The sequence below is a fragment of the Nematostella vectensis genome, chromosome 14 (assembly GCF_932526225.1).
Source record: "Nematostella vectensis chromosome 14, jaNemVect1.1, whole genome shotgun sequence".
NCBI classification, from domain to species: domain Eukaryota; kingdom Metazoa; phylum Cnidaria; class Anthozoa; order Actiniaria; family Edwardsiidae; genus Nematostella; species Nematostella vectensis.
The window spans coordinates 12,725,243-12,735,380 of record NC_064047.1 but is presented as its reverse complement, the minus strand read 5'-3'; the positions used below and the strand labels follow the sequence as shown (position 1 = coordinate 12,735,380).

The following is a 10,138-nucleotide window of genomic DNA, read 5'->3' as shown; positions in this document are numbered from 1 at the left end:
TGTATGAATTAATGTTAGGGGCACAAGCCGGGATCCTTTAGACGGAGATGAAGACGAAGGCAAGGCTGGCGTTTTTCAATGCTTTCCAAATGTTTGGCCACAGCAGCAGCATAAGTACAGAATTAGGCTCGCTATATTTATACCCTTGGACCAGACAGATACCCATGTAGTGGTCCCACATGAATGGAAATATGTAAAACAATCTTGAATGTAAAACAATTCAGGAGGAAACGGAGAAAATTTGGCAAAACGAACCAATCACACAAAAGCGTGAGGGCGTGGGAAATCACAGAGTTGGTTTCTCGTCCCTGCGTATTTACAGAATAATCTATGAAGTCAAGGTAACTCTAAAATAACACTAATGATTAAGCAACTTTTAAAACTTAACTGCGCATGCTGAAAGAGCGCGTGTCTACAACAGTTTCGCCTAATTGAAATAACGATACAAGTAGAGATGTCTAAACCAAGGAGTGAGGGCGGTGGCATACAATTTAGACAGAATTTAACTGTTCAAACAAAATTTCCAAAACAAATAGAAACCGGAGATTTCGCCACGTATAAGAAACTGTACACTCCCTGGATTTAGACGCACCAAAAGGTCATCGATGCGGAGGGTCCACGGGCGTGCTAAAATCTAGACTTAGGAAACCATCAATTGTAAACAAAATCTAAATTATCCTTGAAAGATAAATAAAACTTCAAGATAGTAACATGAAATACTAGACGACAATAACCTATAACCTAAACAATATAACAAACCGTCCTATAACATACCTCCCTTGTCAAACTTGTGTTTGTCCCCAAACACGATAAATTATGAAACGATTATTAGAAAGATTATCGAAAGAATAATAAACTTGGGTCCTAAGATCTTCCTTCTGCCGGCTTCACTCTGGATACTCAGACATAAAACTGCTTCCGGAAGAATCTGAGTTACAGTATTGCGATGTAGACATAAAACTGCTTTCGGAAGAATCGGAATTGCAGTATTGCGATGTAGACACGAAACTGCTTTCGGAAGAATCGGAATTACAGTATTGTAATGTAGACATAAAACTGCTTTCGGAAGAATTTGAATTATAGTATTGCGATGTAGACACGAAACTTCCTTGGGGAAAATCTGAATTACAGTATTGCGATGTAGACACGAAACTGCTTTCGGAAGAATCGGAATTACAGTATTGCGATGTAGACACGAAACTGCTTTCGGAAGAATCTGAATTACAGTATTGCGATGTAGACACGAAACTGCTTTTGGAAGAATCTGAATTACAGTATTGCGATGTAGACACGAAACTGCTTTCGGAAGCATCTGAATTACAGTATTGCGATGTAACAGGAAATAAATAACAGAAGTAGTAAGAATCTTCCTCCAACGCTTAAGAGTACGATGTTCGGCGCTTTGCCGTCGCATTTTTCGTGGAAGGTCCTGGCAGCCCAGCCATCTCTCTTTGCTGAGAAACATCTGACCCAGCGACTCTTGGGACTTTGCTGCACGGGCTTCAGGATTCCCAAGAGATCTCGGAGGTACTCTGGACCTTTGCCGCTGAGGATGGCGGACTGCTCAAGACCTACAAACGGAGTTACACCATCACCAGATAAGTAACCAATACTCTTTTTATCAAGAAGGCACAATTCCTTATCCTCATCATGTCTCAAACAAATAAAGTCAGTGTATATGTGTGTCACCCAAAGGGTTAGTACAAATTGTTGCTGCTGTTGTGTGGTCGTACAAAGTCCTGCCCCAAATCAAGATTCCTAGAGTATTCTGGGCCCAAAGTTCCACCATCAAGATTGGATTTGTGTAAAAAGACACTCTCTGTCAATTACAGAAAGGATCAAAATCCCTTCGCCGAAAATTATATATAAATAGGACAAATTATCGAAGTGTCACAAACGCTGGACTTATTAATCTTTCGAATAAACCTAACCCGTAACCACCTTTTGTAGAACTACCATTCAGGAAAAGATCTGCAACTGAATTGCACCATCAGGAAATATTATAAATAAAGACTTGTTTATTATGGTATGCTTCTATGTATTCTACTCGTCGCAAAACGCTGGTGCTTACAAATTGTGAATCTGGTATCCTATGAAGTTTCTGCTTTAAAATTGTCTCAATTATTTCTAGAAGAACTGCGGCTTTGATCCCTTCAGTCGCTACTCATAATGTAATAAATGTAAATAATTCGGGGTATACATACAATGAAAACTACATGATTAAAAAAACAAAAATTACTTTACACTACCATGAGGTTAAATTTAGGCATAGAGTTACTGGGGGCAAAAAAAACAATGCACAAATCAAATCAAAGGTAAAATTAATTTTCTCAAAAGTGGGAGGTTTGATAGCAGAGGATTTCAGTTATTTGATCAGGAAAAACAAATGTTTTCGACTGGAGTCCTATTAAAAATCTTGCTAACCTAGAGGAGAGTGTGGAGCTGCTAAATGCGAGCCTGTGGTCGATGTTCAATGAATGTTTTCCGCTCATTAGGGTCAAAGTCTCATCCAGAGACCCACCTTACATGTCCCCCCTGGTTAAACACCTTTGTAACATCAGGAACAGAATCGCGCATAAAGGAACCCGTGCTGAGATTCTGAGGCGCCAAGAGTGTATCAACATTCTCATTCGGAGTAATCAGGTGAAAGCTGTTCATAAGGAACACAAATGCGGTTTAAAAGAATGGTGGGAGACAGCCAATAGAATAACTGGCCGGAAGACACAGGGAACGCGCATCATCATCATCATCGGTGATTTCACCCGACATCATCAACTCACATTTTCAAGCCACCAATACTGATAAGGCATATGTTGTCCCTGTGCGCCTGGAGATACCTGAAGGCACCCGAACCCCAACAGTGAGTGAGAGCTATGTAATGAGTTTTTTTTATCACATAGAAACGAACTGCCTCAGGTCCTGATCAATTTCCGTACTGGCTCTGGCGCGACTTTTCTCACCATCTTGCACCTTTTGTCACAAATATCTTTAACTGTTCACTCCAACAACAAACTGTCCCAATGGCTTGGAAGTTAGCGAACATCTCGCCCATCCCTAAGGAATCTCCTCTGACAGACTGTAGTCAACTCAGACCAATCTCACTGACTAATATCATCATTAGGATCGTCAAGCGTCAGAAACGAACTCTGTTCCACTCTTAAGTCGGAAATTGGCCCCGACCAATTTGCCTACAAGAAAGACCATAACACAACAATGGCCCTGATCAAATGCCAACATTTTTGGCTCAAGCAGTTAGACAACGATGCAGATTTTGTTAGAGCCTTGTCATTTGATTTCAGCAAGGCCTTCGACACTGTCCCTCACCATATTCTCTGTAATAAACTGGCAAAATACGACATCAACCCTTACATCAAGAACTGCAATCTTCACCAAAAGTAAGTGGAACACTTCCCATACGAACAACCGCCAACCCTCTCCCCCCGATTAATATTGGTTAGAGGCGATTTTTCAGCTCGAAACACAAGCAGTAGCAAGGTGATCATTTGCCCTCCAACATTGAGGAAGGGGGAGGGAAAGTGTCCCATTAGTTTTGTAACAGATTGTCTCAGAAGTGGAACGATTGGAATTTGTCAGGCTTATCATCGATTTCTTAAAATGTATTCTCTTTATTCGCATACCCTAATGAAAGTTTTTCAATCTATTAATTATTCGAGCTTGAAGTAAACATGTTGACGTCCCCAGAAAATACTTTTGGGATATCTGTGCGCTATTTGGAATATTTTATTCAATTAATTTGAATTAAATGAAGGAGCGCTGGGATATTTGCAGACTATAATTTTGTAAAATATAAAATTCATTTGATGTTGCCAAAGAGACTGTCTATATATCGTGCCGACTGTCTCCATTTGCAAAAGCAGCCATCCCTCGGAGTATTTAGCTGAAAAACACCGCTTTCATGGCCAATTTAGGTAATAAATACAGGCATAGAGACTAAAAAGATCATCGTCTGATAAGTACTTCCCCATTAAACAATAATTAGTTTTGTAACAGATTGTGGATAATGAGCTTCCTGTGCGATCGAAAGCAGCGAGTTGTGGTTAATGGGATGGCTACCAGTTTCCTTGGAATCAGCAGAGGAGTCCCCCAAGGAACGGTGCTAGGACCGTTGCTATTCTCTATCATGGTAAATGACATTCAGAACGCTAGCGCCAACTCTCTATTTATCAAATATGCGGATGACATCACAATAAGTACGCCTTTGATATCTGGCTCAGACACGATTGATTCATCGCTGGAGAAAGTTACCAACATCAAGCGCTGGGCGCTGGAGAACCGAATGGAGTTGAACATGAGAAAGACCTTCGAGATGGTAGTAAAAGGTCAAACTAGGAAGCCTATTCAAGAGTCCATTGAGGGTACCTACCTGCCTGCCTGCCTGCCGGCCGACCGACCGACCGACCTACATGACAGTATTAGAGAATTAGTACCTGTTTGCTCAGATTCACCAACAGAAATCTTCTTTGACAAAGAATCCCAATACTCCTCATCCACTACAAGACGAACTCCAACCTCCGTACAAGGCTGATCCACGGGTTTCTCTGCAAGACTCGATAGCTGGGATAGCACTTCATTCCTGATGGACAAGACATCCACATCATTTGCATCTCTGCACATTCTCTCAGCAAACTCCAAACTGCTACGAGCGCTTGCAAGTCTCATGGATAGAGTCTCTCTCTGAGCAGTCAGCTGCTTATCATGCTTTTGACAAGCTGACTCAATCCCCCCTTTAAGATCAGATCGCATCTTCTCAAGAGTACCTATCTGCTTATCAATGAACGCATCCAGATCCCTTCTGGTCGCACGTTTATTTTCCTCGAGATGATGTTGAGCCTCTTCTACCAATGCCATCGCCTGTTCAATATCGGTGAGTTTTGATGCAACTTTTTTTGCTCTTCCCAATATTTCTTCTTTCTCTCTAGCGATAACATCACTTGTGAAAAGGTAATCATGATTTTTATGATCAACGACGGTGCAATCTCGGCAAATCACTTCCTTACAAGATTCGCAAAACAGTTTCAGCTTTTTACCCTTGTGTTTGGTGCAGAAGGAAGCCTTGCTCATTGCAAGTAACTTTCCGCTTTTGATCTCATCAAAACTGAGGATAGTGTGATGTTGCACTGGTTGAAATCTCTTATGAGCCGAGATGCACTGCTCACAGACAAAGTGATCGCACTCGTTACATCTCCCTTGGGCAGGCTCACCACTATCACACGATTCACAAGCTGGTTTCTTCTTGGAGTCTTCAGATGTCAACAAAGGAAGAACAGAGATAATACTGTTGATCATGAAATTCACCTTCAAACTCGGAACATCTGCTGGGGAAATCTAGAACAATAATCAGTAAAATAGAGTTATAATAAAGTTTGCATATGAATTCAGGGGAGGGCATACGTTCCCCGAGCTAATGTTGTATTTTACGTGTTTTATTCATAGTTACTGTAAATATAGTTGAACTACAATTGCTCAATATTGCCCCAAATGAATTGAAACTTCACAGGGATGTGAATGACAAGTCCAAAAACAGGTAAGAAAAGTTTGAAGGTATTTTATTATAGTTTTTTGTCCCAATTTTTTTTGTAACGCCCATATATTTACAGTAACTATGAAGGAAACATGCAAAATACAACATTAGCTTTGGGATCCTTATCTTTTAATAATTCAATACTCATAAAGTAATTTCTTGTGAGAAGAATTCAATTTCGCTTTTCTCTTTCGAAATGCACTTGTCGTTTGAATCCATTTCTTTGTTACAGCAAAACATTTGTCACACAGTTGTGCCAGGGTTCATTAAGTAATGGATGAATTTCTGTATGACAGATTACCTGGAATTCCGCCTTACAGAGGGGGCACACAAGTTTTCCTCTCCCTTCAGAGTGCACTGCCAGCTCTTCCAGGCAGTGCAGACAAAATGAGTGGAAGCAAGGGAGCACTCTAGGATCGTTGAAGTGCTCTATACATATAGAGCACGTCACCTCATCCTCGAGGCGCCTGCTGGCGGATGTCATTTCTAAAAAACAACAAGTAAAGCATAAGCAAATTTATTATTCCTTTTCTACGAGAGGCATAGCAGGCCACCTAAGATTGGGGGGGGGGGGGGGGCACGATACAGAAACATTGAGAAAATATTGGGGGCACAGCCACGCCCCTTCTGGTCATTTCCTTTTAATTCTCAAAAATAATGCAGAAATATCTGCATTACAAACACTTTAAAATTTGCATTTCTCATGTGGAGTTTGCAATACCTAAACATGCACAATAATTCAAGAAATTAGGGATTAATCTTGTGTCTGCTGAATAAACTGTGTTACATATTTGTTTATTTTGTTATAAATTCCGGCGTTATGTTTGGAAGTTTTGCATGATCAAACAAATTGGAAAGGGAAAATGACAACACAAATATGAATATGCATACAGTATATATATTTACTTATTTACTTACTATGAAAAATAACCCAGCTTATCAATGAGATTATTGTTACATTGCCAAATTTTAATTGTGATCACTTTACCTTCAGTTGCTTCCTAAAACTCATGAACGACTCCAAACAACAGATACTTGGACTTAGCTATTGGATGAGCAGTAAAACAGCTAGAAGTTTGAAGATAAGTCAATGGCAATTTGGCCAATTTACCCCTTCCCAGTGACCAATATGGGAGTTACACTTTTGAAGGCTAGAGAATCTGTAACACTACTTTAATTTAGCACCCCATCCATCCACCATCAAGCAAACTCAACTATTTTCATAGCTTTCTTGTTTCATTTCTCACTGTTTCGTGAATAGGCGACTTGTGCTAAAAGATCATGTGACTTTTTTGAGTGGCAAACCCAAAAAAATAACAATTTAAAAAAATCAGAAATCACTGTACCTGTCCACCAGAGAACAACGAAAATAAACAATCTTTAATTGAAACTAAACCCTTATTACACCTATTTGCGACGTCAAAATTTCACGATTTTAAAATGTTGTTATTGGGCGACACTTTATTTTCGCTATTTTCATAAAAAGTCACTTTATTTTTGCAATCTTGCCATTTTGAGACAATAAACTCAAGTAAAGCAAGTGATTTAGAATGTGCTTCATTCATCAAAACTGTAACAAAGACATGGGTGGGCTAAATTTAGTTCCACAAAAACCTGTAAATACAGTTCAGAATTGTCAAAGTCAAGGTGTTTGCAAAAAGCTTATAAAACGACAAATATTTCACCCAAAGGCCATATCACTTTATCATAGCTGTCAATCAAACTTGCACAGAAATCTTGTAAAATCGGGTGAGATACAGTAAATATGTGAAAAAAACCAACACCAATGCGAGTGAATACAGTGGATGCAGAATGTATGAACATTCACACAAAAATTAATGTTATTAGGTTCAAAATCTTGTGACATCCGCCTAATGCGGGAGAGTTGACAGCTATGCTTTACTTTCGCGAATTTTTAATTTTTTTAAAAATCGAAAATATCACATATAGGCTTCTCCAAATCAGCCGATGGAAATGGATGCTTCTTCAAACTTTGGTACTTTGCTAGGATGATAAAATGGCACCTGACAGAGGCTGTTTAAATTGACGCGAAAATAAAGTGTTATAAGGTTAACGATTCAGCTAGAGTGAGCATATCTAGCTGTACCGACCTTTGATGTACAGCATTGTAACAACAACAACGAATAAGACAACACATAATAATTCAAATATAGACTGCCAATATACTAAACACAACGTTTGGAACAAAAGGTACATTTAATATAGATTTTTTTACTCGGAAACTTTTCGAGTCTTTCGGAATTTTAGTGGAATCGAATCGAAAGTGATTCATTTCACCTCTCAAGAGTTATCAGCTGAAGACAAATGAATCGATCCACTTTTAGACCCCATACAATAATAAAATAGGTAATATAGCCAAAATAGGGTGGAAATAGGCGATATAAATACCTGTTTCTAGTCGAAATCTTCTCAGACGAATCTCAATTTACAATGGAAGCGTCTGATCAACCCTTCGGGAAAGACTCAAAGGAGTCTAGACCCTAGTCTCCCACGCAGTCACTCAGACCGCCCCCTGTCACGCAAGGCGAGCTCAGCAGTCACATACGGAACCAAACAAAACAGAAGCAAACAGCGGTGTCTCTGATCGCAAAGAATTCTCTCGCCTCAGATAATGTGCAATATTATTCTTTTCCTCCTAGATTCGATTATTGAGCTCAGTAGCCGTTGACGAAGTTGTACAAACAATGCTTCGGGAGGAACATTCAATCAAACTTAGCGTTGTCACAGCACAGGCTTCCCACCTGCGTTAGTGAAGAATTTCTAAGGACAAACGAATTCAACAAGGACAAACCTTTTTTTGTCATGTCTAAACCCCCCCCACCCATCACGAACACACAACAACTTTTTTACTGGGATACCTGTGGTAGCCCTACCCTGGTTCCAAAACCTCGAACGTCTCTATTTAGTGGCTGGCCACTAGACAGAGAGACGTTCCAGGCTCTGGAACCAGGGTATGGTAGCCCAGTCATAAAATGCAACTATTTTTTTCGTCGTCCCGAGAAATCTGCATTGATGATCACTATGATCTTACCGAAGCCTTTTCCTGACGCGAAGTATACAATTCTGTGACGTCATCGCAAATCATTGCATCGGAATTCAGAATTTCACATATACGATTTATGTATTTGTGCAGAATCAAGGCCTAATTGGCGATTTCATTGCTGCAAATTTTCCATAGCTTTACTTTCTATCAAGTTATTGTGGAAAGTCGTGCTCACTTGGATTAATTACGCCACATTTCGTTGTGTTTATTCATTTGCAACACGTGTAGACCCGTAGCGTATAAAGAGGGACATAGAAACAAGCTGACTACTTTATTCAGTTAAAGACAGCTTCAATACCTAATCGGGGGGGGGGGGGGGGGTGAATCGGTTCGCGGATTGGCGGATTCGGCCCCGAAATGCTCACGGATTACGGATTTTTATTATTATTCTAGCGGATTGGCGGATTTGGGGAGTACGGCAGATCAAGGATCTGTTCACAATTCGGGCGCGGATTTCGGATTTTGACTGCTTCGACGGTCGAATTTCGGATTTTAAATAAATTTCAATCGATGCTATTGTTTTGTGAAACCATGCGGATCTAAACAAATTATGCGGATCCACGGATTTGCTCCAAAAATGTAGCGGATCGGCGGATTTACATACCCCTATTCACCCCCCTAATCTTGACATGATCTGAATATAAAAGAATGAACTAAAGGTATTTAACTAAATTGCTTTATCTATTAAAGTTATCTGAGTGAAAACTAACTTCTGTAGAGGGTTGTCCAACACTGTCTCACATTGGCCATTGGCCATTTCGAAATGGCCATTTGTCAAGCACTAGTGGCAAATGGCCAAATGGTAATATAACACTGTAGCATAGGACTTAAGGGGAGGGATGGTCCTATAGACCCATACTTAGCATATATACTGTCTATTCAGAATTAGAAGAACCAAGGCTTTAGGAATGGGGCTAATACAATCGTGGATATGGTAAGGCTGGTCCACCATACATATAGCAGACAGTCAACACTGCAAGTAGCATGGCCAAGGGATAGGAGTATGTGCCAAATGGTGGATATGATGGGCATAGTGGATATGGTGAAAAGTAAGGGGGAGAGGTGGTCCACCATACATAAAACAGACAATCAACACTGCATGCAAGTACCATGACCAAATCATAGAGCTATGTGGCAAATGGTGGATATGGTGGATATGGTGAAAAGCTAGGTGGAGGGGTGGTCCACCATACATATAGCAGACAGTCAACACTGCAAGTACCATGGCCAAGGAATAGGGCTATGTGGCAAATGGTGGATATGGTGGATTTGGTGAAAAGTAAGGGGGAGGGGTGGTCCATCATACATAGCAGACAGTCAACACTGCAAGTACCATGGCCAAGGCATAGGGCTATGTGGCAAATGGTGGATATGGTGGAAATGGTGGATATGGCAAAAAGCAAGGGGGAGGGGTGGTCCACCATACATATAGCAGACACATAGCACTGCAAGTACCATGACCAAGGCATAGGGCTTTGTGGCAAATGGATGCCCAATGATACCAATCAAAATGCTTCGTTTTGGCAAGTACG

At 40.4% G+C, this 10,138-nt stretch overlaps 1 protein-coding gene across 1 annotated transcript; it reads right to left on the bottom strand.

The window, feature by feature from the left end:
- Positions 1-1,307: 1,307 nt before the first annotated feature.
- Positions 1,308-8,031, bottom strand: LOC116602825 (tripartite motif-containing protein 45). The gene is made up of 4 exons (XM_048722262.1): positions 7,952-8,031; positions 5,844-6,028; positions 4,449-5,346; positions 1,308-1,571 (listed from the first exon to the last, which is right to left on the bottom strand). Exons 2-4 carry the CDS (start codon positions 6,024-6,026, stop codon positions 1,318-1,320), a joined length of 1,335 nt encoding a protein of 444 aa, XP_048578219.1. The 5' UTR covers positions 6,027-6,028; positions 7,952-8,031; the 3' UTR covers positions 1,308-1,317.
- Positions 8,032-10,138: the final 2,107 nt, after the last annotated feature.